Here is a 16,281-nt window from a genome sequence, read left to right as displayed (position 1 = left end):
TCCCTAAATATTTTTTAAAAAATGCCAAAAGGAAATATTTATAAATTTGAGTATATGTCCAAAACTTATCATAAACAAAATTAAAATAACAAATTGGGAAAAATATCTAAAAGAGAAGATAAAGGGGTAATACCTTTAATAAGAATAGTAGGCTTACAAATTGATAAGAAAAAAAAATGAACAAATTATATAAATAATTCCCAAAAGAAAAAAACAAATGTTTAATGTACAAAATACATGTAAATATTATTAACATTCATAGAACAGTGAATTTTAAAAAAGGAAATACAATGTTTTATACATCAAATTGGAAAATATTTTTTTTAATAACAGCAGTGTTGATGAGTTTGGGAAAGTAAATATACCATATGTACCAAGAATAACTAACTAGAACTATCCTCAAAGGCATTTTGATCATGTTCAGCAAGTCTTAAAAGGTATATGCCCTTAGGCTCAGAAATAGCCATAGATAAACCATTTCTAAACATGCACACGCGCACGCACACACACACACACACACACACACACACAACTGGAAATGTTCAAAAGTAAGGGACTGTTTGAATAAATAATGTCTTTAAAATAGACTAATTTTATCCAAGAATTACTAATTGCTTGGAAACATGCACAAGAATACTGTCAGTTTTTTTTTTAAAAGCAGAGAACAAAACAGATTATAACCCAATGTTGTAAAGAAAAGATTTTTATCCATAAAAATTAGTTGGATCCATGTATAAAATGAAATGTAAGTACTTTTAGAGGGAGAGAGTTGGAAATATAGGTTATTTCTGGTTTTTATATTTTCATTCTACAACAAACATGCATTATTTTATAATTAAAATAATTTTTAAGTTTTAAAAATTCATTTTGAAAATAAAAAGACATCTACTTGTTTAAAAATGTCTTGTTGACTTAACAAGTCAGGATAATGAATTTATTTTTTAAAATGCAGCAACTTGACTAATAAAATGTATACTAGTAACATCTGAAGTCATCTATATTGGGCAGAATGCTATCTTAATTAGCATCTAAAAATAATTCTTACGAAGCCCTTAAATACCTGATCCATTTTATTGACTGCAACTGCAAGCTGTGTCACCCCAAGAGAACGGACCAAGAGGCCATGCTCTCGGGTTTGTCCTCCAGTCTCAAATCCAGCTTCAAACTCTCCCCTGCTGGCATCTACAACTAAAACAGCTACATCCGCCTAAGGAAGAAAAAATAATCAATACTAGAAATAATGTCACAACATTTTAATTCAAATGGCAGCTTATTCAATTAATTGTACTGATAATCACTTTCTCTCCAGGGTCCTGTTACATATTCCATGCACATGATTATGTGCTCCAGCCTCTGGTCAGAACAGAATGCACGTAGCTTTTCTCTTTATTGCTTCCTCAAGAAACTCTATGTTTGCACTGTTCAGTTATTAAAGAATTTCACACATATTATCACATATGATCCTTACCATAATGGGAAATAAAATGGGCATCTTGTAAGTCAAGAATTTATCACATACTTCACTCTTAACAGAACTTTATCATTTAAATTAGAAGTATCATCCATATGCTTTGTCTGGTGGGGCCAATTCACACTGTCATCGCTATTTCTTTTTCCTTTCACTCTTACCCAAATAGTCCTGCTTTACTTCTAGTCTTAAGTGCAGTATTCATTTTCAATCCTTCATGACTTATAATGCTGAACTCTAATTTCTTCAATGAGATCCAGTTCTTTTGATCGAGGATTCTTAGTACAAACTGGGGCAATCAATTTGAAAATTGGCTTTTTCACTCATGCTTGCAGTCGCTATCATGTCTCACACACCAGGCAAATTGTCTAATCTCTCTGGGTTATCAATTTACCAACTTCACAGAAATACTGGGATGGTAAATATAGTTTATATAAAGCATCCAGCCCTGAGCTTGCAAATCCTAGGCTCAATAATTGTAGATCTCTTTCTCATCAGCTTTCGCTGATAACTGAAAAATTATACTCGCCTTCTTAGATTAAAATTTGAAATTCATTAAATTGATATTAAGATGTCTAAGGCTGCAAGTGTTCTATCTAACCTTCATTCCTATTACCATCTTCCAAAAATTACTAGGCAATTTCTCTATCAATATTCTTTCTATGTAACAGCTCTTGTCCTTGGGAACTCAAATGCCTACACATTTTCAAGGAGGCCTTTCACAGTCAAGCAGTATAAAGCGATCTCTCCTCGTAATGTATACTGTGTACATTCTTCCTGTACTGCATTTGTTAGAGTTTTCATCTTTACATGTCTTATCTTCCTACACTGTAATTTCCTTGAGGAGAGGCAGCACGTCCTGTATGCTTCTTTGTGTCCCCAAACTCTACCACAGTATTTTGCACATAGTATTAACTTACGTAATGTCTTCGAGTTTCTTTCTTTGTTTGTTATATAGTGGATTTCAATTAGATAATCTCTAAAACCTTTCCTACCTTAACTGCACAAGGAGTTTGGAATAAATTATCTCTATGATAACTCTGGAGTCAAAGGTTCTAGAATTCAAAAACATAGTTTTACTATAACTGCCTATTCTGGTGTTTGTCTCTTGCACTAAACTGTCAAAATGTGCTCTGTAGTCACTAAATTCCCCACTCTGCCTACCACAGTGCTTAGCACATAGCAGGCATCAATAAGTTTTCACTGAATGAAAAAAAATACCCACACACATAGATGAAGGCACTTCAAAAAGTTTTATAGAAAAAAAGAATTAAAAGATAATAAGAATATTTCCATGAACTTTTTAAAGTACTCTCACATACACGCATAGATACATACATATAGGGAGATAAAAAGAAATTAAAACTATATTGTATCCTTCGGTAAATGCAATAAGAAGTATACTTTAATTTGAAATGGGGATAATATATGCCTCATTATAAGGATTATATATTATGGTATATATATACATAATATTATATATATAAGGACTGTATTTAAACTAAATGCATACAAAACACCAAGTATAATTTCTGGCCCATATTAGGTACTTGATCAACAGTGATAATTATTATATTTCAATCTTTTATCACATTCAGTCCATGAGTCTTAAATTAATATTGTAAAATTATACATCAACTTTCTAAAACAGAATTAAGTTCTCATTTATCTTCAAATATATTCTCATTTATTCATACAATATCCTTTTTAGGTAGACAAATGCTCATACCTTTTTAATGAGTGAAACCTTGAAAAAGGCCAATTAATTGAAATCACTTTTGCCACATAACAGAGCCAAATTTTTTAACTCTTCATGTTTTCCAATAATCATCCATTACGAAAGAAATCAATGTCCCATGTATGTAGTGTTATTTTCATTGTTTTAATTAAAGTTATATATCTTTGATTTTTTTCAGTATTCTTATTAAGAATCACGTAAGTTTATAAATTGCAAGTACTTGTTAATCCCATAAAGAAAGTAAATAAAACACTTGGGGGGGAGAACCCCCAAGCTTCATTACTTCTGTATAAATTAGCTCTTTAAAAAGATACAAGACTTGAATAAAAATAGAGTAAGAAAACAGATCTTGAAATATTCACTCCAACTTATCAATAAATAAAATATAAAGCTATGCCTTTTTTCAAGTACTTTACCATTATTTTTACTATAAAGAAATTCATAGCTTTTATACATACGCTTCTTTGTAATAAATTAGAAAAAGTTTCATAAAGTACAGATAAAGACATCTTAAAAATATAATATTCCTCTATTTTTTAAAAACTTTTTTAAACTTTTAAAAGTTAAAATTTTAATTTTAAATATTTTAAAAGTTAAAATCCTAGAACTGTAAACCAGCATCAGGAAATTTTACGTACAATCAGTGTCCTATAGTTAAGGAAATATCTGGTACCTGGGCTGCTCCTGTTATCATATTTGGTATGAAATCCTTATGGCCTGGAGCATCCATTAACGTAATAACTTTGGTTGTGGTTTCAAACTTTGTCATACCAACATCCATTGTCACTCCCCTTAAAAAAAACATAAAATGGTTGGAATGTACTATATAAATAATCAGGTACTATATAAATAATGGTTAGAGTGTACTATATAAATAAATAATGTACTATATATAAACATAAAATGGTTAGAATGTACTACATAAATGGTTAGAATGTGCTATGAATTAAGTTATTTAATAATAAGCTAAATGACAATCTAAATTCTTAAGTGATAATGGGAATTTTATTATATAGACCATTATTTTGAATAATTAAGCTCTCAATCGGGGCTGAAATTTTTGCTGTAATAGTATTACAACCTTGTGGCTTTAAAACAAGGTTGAGGACGCAGCAAGAACCTAATCAAAATGATAGTTATTTCCCACTACCTTACTTTTTTAAATAAGAAATAGTGTAAAATGTGAATAAAGAAAAATATATGGGGACATCTCTAGATGGGGGAAAGATAAATATTGCACATAAGATCAAATGAAAAATTACTGGAATGTAGAGGTAGTTTTTTTCATGTTCTATGTTTATGCTTCACTAATTCTAGAAATAAACATAAATTTTTCATTTGCAAAGTCGGTCGGTAGGTTACAAATTTAGAAAAAAGGAGCTAACAAAGGAGATGCCCAATTTTTTTAAAAATTGAGAGAAATGAACAATAGTTTGCTTCGTACCTCATTTCATCCTTCTGGAGACCAACATAGTGCCTCTGTTCAGCCACAGAAATGTAGATTCATATCATAAGAAAGCCCAGGGAAGGTCTACAAGGGCACTAGTCATTCTAGACCTCAAAAATTTAGGAGAAAACATGCGGCCAATAAACTAGGTTTGCCCCAGGATCATAGAAAATAATGAATAATAGCATGCACTCCCTTTTACTACCAAGAGTCCCAATAATTATAATAAACTACAGGTTGGTTCACCCTAGTGGTAAAGTAACTGTAGGTCTCAGTCAAGCCATTCGTGTTTAATCTAAAACCATGGGTCATTTGAGTTTGCCAAGTTGATGCTTAATTCTCTAATAATCCCCAAATAGTCTAGGGTCCACGGGGGCCTTCAGAATAGTAATGACCAAAGATTTATTCTAAGCTCTTCCTAGACTGCTTTAACTCACATATACTCTTTTAATGCAGATCTGGTCTAGATTTGTAACCCTAAGGGTATGAAAATGTCACTGAGTTTATTAACTTCTGTTCTTCAACATCTGAGAAGAACAAAGGACTTACAAATATTTAACATGTTGGGGCAAGCAACATATTATATTTTTAAAATGCTATTAACAAACATATAGTGGTAAATTAAAACTCCCATTATGTACCTGGAAGCTTCTGTTACCTACAGAATGAAGGAATATTCTAAAAATCATATCAAGCGGAGCAATAGAGAACTAGCAGCAGCAAAATTTTTATAGCCACTCAGCAGATATATTATCAAAAAAACTAAAATGAGGGATCATTATAGGAATCGAATAGATTATTAGCTCACTTGCCAGCCCAACTCACATACTAAGTAAATTCAAACAATTCATTCTAACTCAAATTACCATTCTCAATCTCTTTACCTACTTACTAGATGATACAAAGGAAACTAAAAAGCCATATACTTAAGCAATCTGCTTATTAAGCTAGTAGGCAGAAATTATTTAGGCTTCTAATATTGATATCATACACAATTCACTGTTCTCCAAAAATAGAGAACTGTCCAGCTCATTTTTCTTACTAGAATGGAGAACAGATTTATGATACTATACAGAATTAAAACAATATCTACAAGGGAAAAAAAAAAAACACTATAATATAAATTCCTATTTATCAGAAGAGCTAAGGAATATTGTGACCTGCTTCACTGAGAATCACTTTATACATTGTAATGTAAACTATCCAAGACTGCAAGAAAATAAACATACACAGGACTTCTCAGGTCTTTAGAGTTATTATTTTGACACAATTGCTATATCTGCCATTTCACTTAATTATTAGGGTGTCCTTTGGCTCTCCCATCCCTAACAGCCGTAACATGATATATATTGCCACTCTAAAAAGACTTCGAAAGAAATAATATTCTTTGGTCAGAGGTATATGAGTATCTGCATTCTCCTGCTAGAATCCACCCCCAGATTAGCACTGAACATAGTAAACAGAGACAGAAGGAGTAACTGACATACCATCCATATGGTAGAATATAGGTTTAATTATTTGTTTGTTGACTCTGTCTCGTAAAAATATACTATATGAGTATAAAGTATAAAAATGAATTAAGTCTGGTAATTTGGATTTACTGGTCATTTTGAGTCTAGACAGAAGAGAGTTTACTACAGAGTTACCATTTTTTTATAACCTGATATAAAATTAAGAGTCTTACTCATAATTTTAATTCAAAATCAAGACAATTTTACATATACTTAGGCAAGTGAAAACTGAAACTTCTCCCATACTTAGCTTGGGGTTTTTATTGCTTCTTTCTGTGTGGTTTTTATTTTGTTTTTGATAAACATTCTTTTAATCTATTCTCAGAGAACTAGGAGGATTTTAAAAGTATATAGGTTGCAATGAAAAATACAATAAAAATATTTCCTTGATAATGAATAGCTTTCTAAAAATAAGTCTCTGAAGTATTTTATGGTATGTTTCATATATTCAACACATATTACATACTTATTTTTAAAGACTATATCGTTTCAAACTGAAAATTTTGAAATATAGTGACTACCTTTCCCTTTCTTCGCCCGTCTCATCCAGGACCCAGGCATATGCAAACGAAGCCTTGCCAGCCTTTTTAGACTCTTGTTCATACTTATGCATAGTTCTTTTGTTTACATTACCCAGAAGATAAAGCATATGGCCCATCAGAGTACTTTTCCCAGCATCAACATGACCTAAGGAAAATTGATTCAGGATTAATACTAGGTACATTTCCAGATGTTGTTCACATTGAAGCATTGCATGAATGTGTAATTCAATAGTTCATGTCAGTGTTTAGAGTAATAAACACCAATTTTTATCAAACATCAGTTAAAAAATCTAAGTGGAGAAAGAGTATGTCTCTTTACAAAGGGGGAAATTTCCCCGATTTTGGGAAATTAAAACTATCAACAAGACATGCCATTTTCAAAATGCTCATGAAATGAAAATGGCACAACCAAGTCTAATGACCGTGGAAACTTGGCATTATTTCACCCAGGGTGACTAGAAAGCATTACGATGAAATGTCTCCTTGCTTTATGGCCATTATACCCATACAGAAACTCAGAGTTTCCATGCTGCCACTAGAAAGCTGTCAGCTAAAGTACGGTTGACCGACAATCCAGAGGAAGAAAGGGAATTACCAATGACCACTAAGTTGAGGAGCTGCTTCCCTCCTTGCCGCTTCTCCAGTTCCGCTTTCACGTCTATTTGCTGCCTCAGCTTGCCAGACTTTTTCACTGGTGTTGGTGTTGAACTCTGCTCTTCTGATGCTTGACTAATGTGGGATGGAACAGCTGATCTAGAAACAGTCTCAAGAACATCAGGAATAATGCTGGTATCTTCACTTAGAGGTTCTTTTTGAGGTACGTGGAAACTATGACCATTTTCAAAAGTTACTCTGCGGAAAGCAGATAAGAAAAAAAGTGTTTTAAACCAACTGGACTGATGCTCTATAATGTTAAAGGATACAAGAGTTCTCTCTTCGTAATCCTTTACACTCCAGACCAAAAATGATCTCTGCTAAGTGGCTAAAATCTGTTAAGATGGAAATAAGTCACTAGACCCAAACCACACAAATACAGACTTGGAAGATCCCAGGAGAAAAACACCAAAAATTAAGATAAGAAGAAAATATCCTGTAAAATAACTGAAATTTAAAGTCTAAGCCCATAGCCTCAGTCATATAATCAATCCTACCAAAATAAATGGCATAAAGGACATATTTTGTAAAAATGGCACCAAATGTGTGCCTGGAGATAAATTAGTATTAAAAACTAGTTTCACCCCTAACTTGTCCTTGCAACAGGAAAGACTTAAAATCTTTTTTGTCCAAAGACTAACCTTAAGGGAGACATCTTTAAATGTTTATAGTTTTTAATATTTTTGACAAAACGAGCGTTAATTCATTAATTTGACAAACACTTGATTTACTAAAATCTACAACATATAGTAGGTACTGATATTGAGAAGTAAAGAAGACATAGAAATAAAAAAGTTAGCTACCACTCCCAAAAGTATACAATCTAATGAGGGATTCAGATAAATAAAGTATAAACAAGACCACCTACCTTAATTTATTCTCTCCTTGACAATGAAGCCTCCAAAAGTAAACACTTACCTTAGGTCTTTATCAGCTCTTTGACTACTCTCTGTAGAAACTAGTACCAGTGCTATCCCACATAACAGTTATAAAGAATATGAACTAATCAACCAGATATGCCTTACATTTCCTCTAATAACTATGGATAAGTAGAATTAGGACGAAGAGCAGGTTAAATTGCAAGTTATTAAGAACGAAGACAATTACATCCAAAATTAATGTGGAGCTGTCAGAGAAGTACATACAAAAAGCAGTTTATAATAATCACTTAAGATTGCAGTATAATGTAAATGTACAAGAAAAATAGGTTATTTTCTTCTTGCCCACTGTAACAAAAATACAGATTAGTTTTCCCTTCTCAGGGCATTTTTATATGCTTCATGTTAATTCTTTATCCTATGCCTCAGGAAAAGAGTCATGTTCCTTAAATTTCCAACTTCATTAAAAAACCCTATATCCATTCTCATTTTATTTTGCTTTTTCAAATCTCCACCAACCAATTTAGGTGTTCACTTTTTAGCACTGCTTAGACAAATTAACTTCATCTTGAACCACTAGGAAAAAAATTTAGTATGTGGAAAATGTTCCCATACTTGTAAAGGATTCTAACAGGCTAAATGAAGTAAAATCAAATGCAGGCTATAATTTGAACCATTTATTTGAATGACCACAGCCAGTTCCAAAACCCAAACACAACAACTCTGCACTTAGAGGAGTGAAAAAAAACTACAAATTACAATAAAAGTATTCTACCAGACTGACAAAAGGTAGGCTCACATTCCAATCAGACCTGGGAGAAACTACAATCTCTGGCTTCAAATCTTTTTGTTTTTAGCTACAGAATCTTTTCTTCAGAGGAAAGCTTATAATGAATCTAATATGGAAAACAGACACAAGCAGAACCAGCTATAGTTGACAGAATAGGTAGGGCCTTGAGCCCAACTCGCCCACTAATCCAGGCAGCCCTGAGAAGGGTTGTTTGGCATAGGAAAGGCTTCCCAAAACATACAACTGATTTTATAATTTCATTTCCAATTCAACAACATGAAAGGTGTGTTTTTCTCTTGCTTTCAGGTTAACATTCCGTTTCAAGTGGGTCTTAGGTTAACTGCAAATTAATTCACTAAAATTGTATAATACTAGAGAGAAGTGACCAAAGTAATTAGAAAAGTGTCCTAGGAAAGTCCGTACTTAGTAAAAACTTCTGAATATTATGAAATAAAATTCAATGTTTTAAGATTTGAGAAATCTCTAATATGAGGTCTAGAAATGACCATTCTGGATTCAGGCCTATAATTACTGACTGGTATGAATGAAAGAATAAGTTAGTTGAATTTTTTTCAGGTGATTTCTAGTATAATTTTGAAACTTTATTTAATATTACAAAATGACTAGTCTATTTTTAAAAAAACCATCTTCCCAAAGTGGGACTATTTATACATGAATCTACAGGTTTAATCTTTCTTCTTAAATTCAATACTTAGAAGCTAATATTTCAGATTTAAAAGCTTAAACTTACAGTATTTGATCTATGTGCAATACGCTAGGCATTTTTACTTACATGTATCTTCTACAGAGATATTTACTGTTTTTAATATTAGCGAAGAAGTTTGCTGATTTAGCTCCTTCCAAGCAATGCATTATCCATTTTTTTATAAGACACCATTTAGAATCACACTATGATCCTGAAATCTTGACTCAAAAGTGTTTCATTATATTTGTGTGTTTTCTTGAGACTAAACCAGAATAGCCTAATTATTATATCTATTTTAAATCTCAAAAAAAATTGTATGGAAGTATAGCTTGGTTGGCCTTGAGCTCTAATAAGCATTTCTTAGTATCTCAATCTGTAACTACAGAACTTTCACATTCTGATGACTTTTCCCACAGGGCCACATCAAAATGTAGGCTCAAGGCTATATTTTTACCTTTATACTACTTCCAAGTTTATTTTTAAAATAATATGTATCTCTCCAAGGACTCTGATCAATAAATATTTAAAAGACTATTCTGTGAAAGGAATTCAGTGGAGAACAATAATGGTCTCTGTCCCCATGAAGCATATAATTTTGTAAAATTCTGAAAGATGCAGAATGCACTTATAAAGTACAGAGTTGGGTTTTCAAGAATTATTTATTTGTATTGACTATTTATTTTTATTTTTTATCATTTATTACCCATTATTTTTATAATTATTCACTTAGATAACTATGCATTTATTTTTAATATAGTGATTTGGGCTTATTTGCATGTTGCTTTCTAAGACTTCCGCAACCTTTTGCATTAAGATTACAAAAGCTTTAGATCAAGGAATTGTGTACAATTTTATTTCTCTCTCTCACTGGAAATAATCAAATAAAATTAAATGGCACTCAAGACATAAGGATAAAAAGAGCATTTATGATTCTGACAACACAACCCAATTCAGAGAGAAGAAAGACATACATTAAGCTTTTTGTGACTGGATCAGAATTCAAAATTATTTTAATGGGCTAAAGTTAACAAGATACAAATTAAGTTTTTCATTCATCCAATTATGCAACTAATGTACACTGAATGCCTCCTATGTCCTAGACACAGTCCTTGCCCTCATTAAATTTGAAATCTAGTGAATAAAGCCTTGCTTTTATAAAATCCAAAAATTAAATTAAGTGTTCATTAAGATTCTTCCCAACAAAACTCATGATACTTCCATTAATCTAGATAAAAGAATGCTATAAGGGAGAAAAAATAAGGCTGTTGAGTTTACGTTTCTTGAAGTTTAAAAAAAACCCCTCTATTGTTTATATCTGATAACAGTGTTTCTTTTCTATCTTTTTGGCAGACAAAATACATATAATTTATAAGTAATAGATTTAAGGAATGATTAAAAAAATCTGAAAAATTTTAAAGAGGTTAAAAATTAATATTTTCAAACTGTATTTTTGAGCTTCAAGTAAGTCACTTCTCTTGCCTATAAAAACTCCTGGAAGAATTCTAGAAACTATGACATGAAAGATCACATGAACTCTACAAATGTATGACTTACTACCTTTTTTCATTAGTTATTTGAAATTCTAGGTATGTTTCATTTTACATGTCTTTGCGACAATGATTCATTTTATTCAACATGAAAATCTAAAAGAGTTTAAAGATATTTTAGTTATTAAAAAATGTAATTAATGATTCCATAATTCACTGGTTACATGTAATTCTCAAACCCTGCTTGCCTACACCACCTAGCGGTATAAGAATTCCCTCTCACAGCACTAGAGGCGTTTTTTGTTAAATAAATTATTTAATTTATGTGAGGAAACTGACAGTGAGATAAAGTAAATAATACACATAGATAAGGCTAATTTCTCATCCCCTTCTCTTTGTACTAGGTTATACTGAGGACATATGATACCTAAATGCAAACAGATTAATAGGAGACAATACCAGTTTCAAAAAAGGGGAGGAAAGAAAGATTTAAAATCTTACCCAGGCACTTCAAATCCCATAGTTTGCTTCTTTCCAGATACAGTCATTTTAGCAACTTTTGGCACAATTTCAGATTCACTTCGAGATGACTGGGAACCTACTGATTTTCCTAATAAAGTAAAATATAAAACGTTAATTATTTAAAGTTGATTTATAGAAGTATATGTTACATATCATGTAAATTATAGATTATGATAACTTTCACAGAATTCATTTATTTATAAACAAATTTTTTCTCAAAAAAAAATTTAGTAAGATATAAAAATGATGAAAGAAATTCCTCTATCACCCTATTCTGGGAAATCCCCTATTGTCAGGGCTCTTCTATGCTTAACCTCCACCAAATCTCTTCCTAATTTTGAACTGACTGTTAAGTTTCAGTATTAAGATGTCACAAGGTGGTTTCTGCTATGAACCATGTTCTGACATTATACCTAGACCCTATACCTCCCTCTCCTACCACGCCCTTTCACAATACTAAAATTGTCTGGTCAGTTAGCAGATGGCTAAACTATTTATAATCCTGTGAGTTTTATGAATTGATGAACATGCTGAATGTCTGCTGAATTGTGCTGGAACACTGTATATATTTTACCTGCATACAACAATAGACTTAGTAAGATATCTGTATCTGATACCTACAAAGAATATGGGGGAAGAGGTCAATGTAGAAAAAATGAATTAAAAACATGAAGGAGAATAAATTATGAGCTAGATTAAAGTAAGATTTTTATGCATTTGATCCTTTTATAATAATTCACTGAGTTTTTTTAAATGTATATTTATAATTTTTATATAAAGTACCATCAGGATTAGGTCCACATAAAACTATGCAAAATGTATGTGCTACAGTGGTAAACATATATATATAAACTACTAAAAAAATTAGAAAAGATAAATTAATGAACAGAATTCATTCAAAATGTTTGGTATTTGCCTACTACATGCCAGGCACTATGCTGAAATATAATGGTGAACAAGAGCAGACATAATACTTATGCCAAGGGAGCTTACAGTCTAGTGGGGAAAACATACTAAATGATTTTAAAAATGTAAAATTAAAAACTATTATTAGTGTTATAAAGATTTGTATATGGGTGCCATGAGATTTAATGATGGGACACATGAATTACAGAGCTTCCTTAAGAAAGTGAGAATTGGAGCCAAGATGCAAAAAAATGAGTAGAAATTAACTATAGAAAGGAAGAACATTCCAAACAGAGAGAACAGCTTATATAACAGCTCTGCTGCAGGAAGAAGCATGATTACTTCAAAGGAAGAGAAAGCAGAAGGGAAGCTAAGTGAAGCGGGAGAGGTGAGTAGGGCCAGCTTAGGTCATAGCAAAGATCCTAATGTTTGTTCTAACCAACAAAATGAGGTAATCAAGTAGGGGAAAGGAGAAAAAGAGAGAGGAGGATAAAGTACAGATCAACATTTGAAATAACCACTTTGGGGATGGAAACATCATGAGATTGAGACATATTAGGAATTTGGACCATATGAGACTTCCAAAAGGGAATGTCAAGTAGGTAGTTGAACATATCAGTCAAGCTTGAAGGAGAGCTGGAGTATATATTTGTGCTTCATCAGCACATAAATGGTCGTTGAAGACAGAGACATAAGTGAGATCACCAAGGGAGTGAGTATAGGTAATAGAAATGGTCCTAGGACAAAGCCCTGGAAGAACTCTACCATTTAACCTCAAGATGAGCCTGCAAAAAAGGTGAAGGCTAGCCAGCAGAGGGTGGTGTCAAGGAAGCTAAGGGAAGACAGTGTTTGATGGAGTTGGTTTCACCAGGATCTGAAACTGCTAGTCAGTGAACTTTGATGAGAAGTGAAAACATTCACTGGTGACAGGATCATTTTAGATAAAGGTCATTGGTAGAGTTAGCAAGGGCCATTTGCAAGAAGTGAGGGAAGTAAATGTCAGAATGGGTTTAAAAATATAGGGAAGGTCAGAATACAGAGGCAGAAGTGCATGTCCACTACCTCTTATCAATAATTTCAAAATCCAAAAGCAGTGAAATATTAAAGTTTTGTTTTTGCTTTTTTAATAACTCATTTGGAAGTAAAATGTGGAAGTGGACTGAGGTAAGGCTATTTATCTTTGTTTATCTGACTTATGGTGAAAAGCTACATATACATTTCAGGGCAAAAATAGCAATGTGTTTGATTACAGGGTACTGCTCCACAACCCAGTGGAGCTAGTATACCAAAGATGATATGTACATGTTAATGCTTTTCTAGATCCAAAAAATTCTGAATTCTGAATCAAATGTGGCCCCAATGACTTTAGATAAGGAATTGTATATGTATAAACACAACTCTTTTTAAAAGTTTGGCTGGAAAGGGGGAATGTGGTACAATGATGGTAGAAGGGGACTGTGGGATCAAGCTGATGGAGAAGACAAAATTGAGAGGTATTGGTTGAATATATTAGGAAGAAAAGAGAGGTAGAAACTGAACTAAGATAGGAGAAAGGCTCTTTTAGCACAATAGAAGACAGCTTTGTATGGTTAGGGGCTGGAAGATGAAAATTCCTAATGGATGGCTTCTATTTTCTCCACAATATAGCAGCTAGCTACCTGCTGAGACTGAAAGTGGACCGTGAAAGTAAAAAGATTTGAGAAGTGAATAAGGTTTTCAATAATTGTCGCAGAAAGGAGGATGAGTTGGACATAAAAATTGGGGGACTTGCTGGACAGTATTGAGGGCCCATTTCAGATGTGTGATAATGAATTTATAGTGGAATCAATCTGCCTTTCTGTGTGACTTTCTCTAGCAATGTTCAGCCATTTAGGAAAAGGCACTGAGAAGGCATTAACTGCTTCATTCAGAGTTAAGGTACAAGGAGAAAGCAACAGGTGCAAGGAGAAAGCAACAAGGCAGTTGATAGATACTAGCCAAAAAAAAAAGTATTAAAATTATAAATCATGAAATCTAAGCTAGATTTAAAAAACAAAATGACAAAGGAAGAGTGGTGATGCATCAGGAGGAAGTAGAGGGGTCTATGGGTCAAGAAAGATCATGGTATGAGAAGCACACTAGAAGTGGTTGTGGTCAGAATGGCATGTGTGATATTAGTGATTTTCAAGGAGGAAATTATAATGAATTGCTGATGAGAGGAAAAGGTCACTGGAAATGAGGAAGTCAAGGAACTAAGTCCACGGTGTTGGATTTGCTGCTGTTTTTTCCATATATATGCACAAGTAAGTTATGATCATGAAGAGCTTAGGTTGAAGAAGAAAACTGTAAGGCAGCTGCTAAAGCCTTTGGTGAATAAGAAAAAGTGGCCAGGAGGTTGTTCAGTAGATGACAGCAGTAAGAACTAACAAAAGGCTGGTTCAGGAAAAAGACAAGAACTTCAAAGGAGCAGAAATTGGGGACGGGTAGGGAACTAGAAGAAAAACGATGTTGGAAAGGCAGGAAAGAGATCAAAGCTGACCTTCCAGGTTCTGAGGTTTGAGAGGATATAAATGAAGCAAGGCAGTGGAAAAAACGCTAGTAAAACAGACTGAGAATTATAAAGGGGCTGGCTTTTCATAAAAAAAGCAATTCCTAGAGTTACAGAAAAGAGGGAGAGGAGTGAGGGGTGAGTGCAGGGAAACGGAAGAATACTTACAGCACTGTCATCATGATGATTGGGTGTGCACGTGTGCATGCGTGTGTGCGTGTGTGGGGGGGGGTAGGTAGAGAGAGACATCTGATTAAAACAAACAAAAAAAGGCATGGTAGATTTTGGCTTCTGGCAAAAGAATATGGGGGGGGGAAACCCTATAAGCCATAAAAACGTCTCAATCCAGGCTCTACAGGACTAATTCCAACTTCCCATTAAGGTTCATTTTTAATATCTTCCAACCATCTTGCATGTAAAAAATTTCTTGACCCACTTATATTATACATTTAGGACACTGAAATGCTGTAATTTTGACTTAAGTGGGTGGGTCACAAAATGGCATTAAAGGCCTCCAGGAATAAAGAAAATCACGATGGGATCCTGCAAAATTTCTGGAGATGAAATAAAGATTTCTTTTTGGTGACATCAAATCTAAGATGCAACATTTCAAAGATTTGGTTATTTAAGTGAAAAAGTAGAGGGGAAAAGTCTAGTATTATGGATCTGAATACCACCCATTAAAACAGTGGTTCTTAAACCTTTTTCCCAATCACATACCCCGCTCCCCCTTAAAAAGCTAATAAAAACCATGCGACATTCTTGACAGAAAAATGCACACAGACAAAATTTTGCATGCTATTTCAAGGAATTCAATAAGTCCAATTCTAGAACTCTCCCTTTGAGAGATAACTTTGGCTCAGGCTATCTTGGACATATGTTAATTCAAATTAATGGTGCTATCCACATTCAAAGGAAAACATACATTCAGTAAATTATCCACTGAGCTATTGTTGACAGCAATGTGATGTACTTCACTTATCCAACCGTACTATAAAGTTCCCCTCATAACTAGCATCATGCTGGAAGGCACAGGTCAGAAATGAACTAATAACTAAAATAAGCAGTCACTGATCAATAAAAGATACATAAATAAGTATTCAAA

At 33.0% G+C, this 16,281-nt stretch overlaps 1 protein-coding gene across 1 annotated transcript in view; it reads right to left on the bottom strand.

Moving 5' to 3' along the window:
• The window catches only part of HBS1L (HBS1-like translational GTPase), a 79,279-nt gene that overhangs the window by 18,030 nt on the left and 44,968 nt on the right, over nt 1-16,281 (bottom strand). Inside the window, exons 5-9 of the mRNA XM_008580299.1 lie at nt 11,723-11,831; nt 7,302-7,558; nt 6,686-6,851; nt 3,880-3,997; nt 1,061-1,207 (exon numbers count right to left, since the gene is read on the bottom strand). Of these exons, the coding sequence (XP_008578521.1) occupies nt 1,061-1,207; nt 3,880-3,997; nt 6,686-6,851; nt 7,302-7,558; nt 11,723-11,831 (797 nt within the window). The remainder of the gene's footprint in view (nt 1-1,060; nt 1,208-3,879; nt 3,998-6,685; nt 6,852-7,301; nt 7,559-11,722; nt 11,832-16,281) is intronic.

The sequence above is a fragment of the Galeopterus variegatus genome, unplaced genomic scaffold, assembly GCF_000696425.1.
Source record: "Galeopterus variegatus unplaced genomic scaffold, G_variegatus-3.0.2 Scaffold85, whole genome shotgun sequence".
In the NCBI taxonomy this organism is placed as follows: domain Eukaryota; kingdom Metazoa; phylum Chordata; class Mammalia; order Dermoptera; family Cynocephalidae; genus Galeopterus; species Galeopterus variegatus.
Note: the sequence above shows the minus strand (reverse complement) of the source record. Positions and strands in the feature narration are given on the sequence as shown.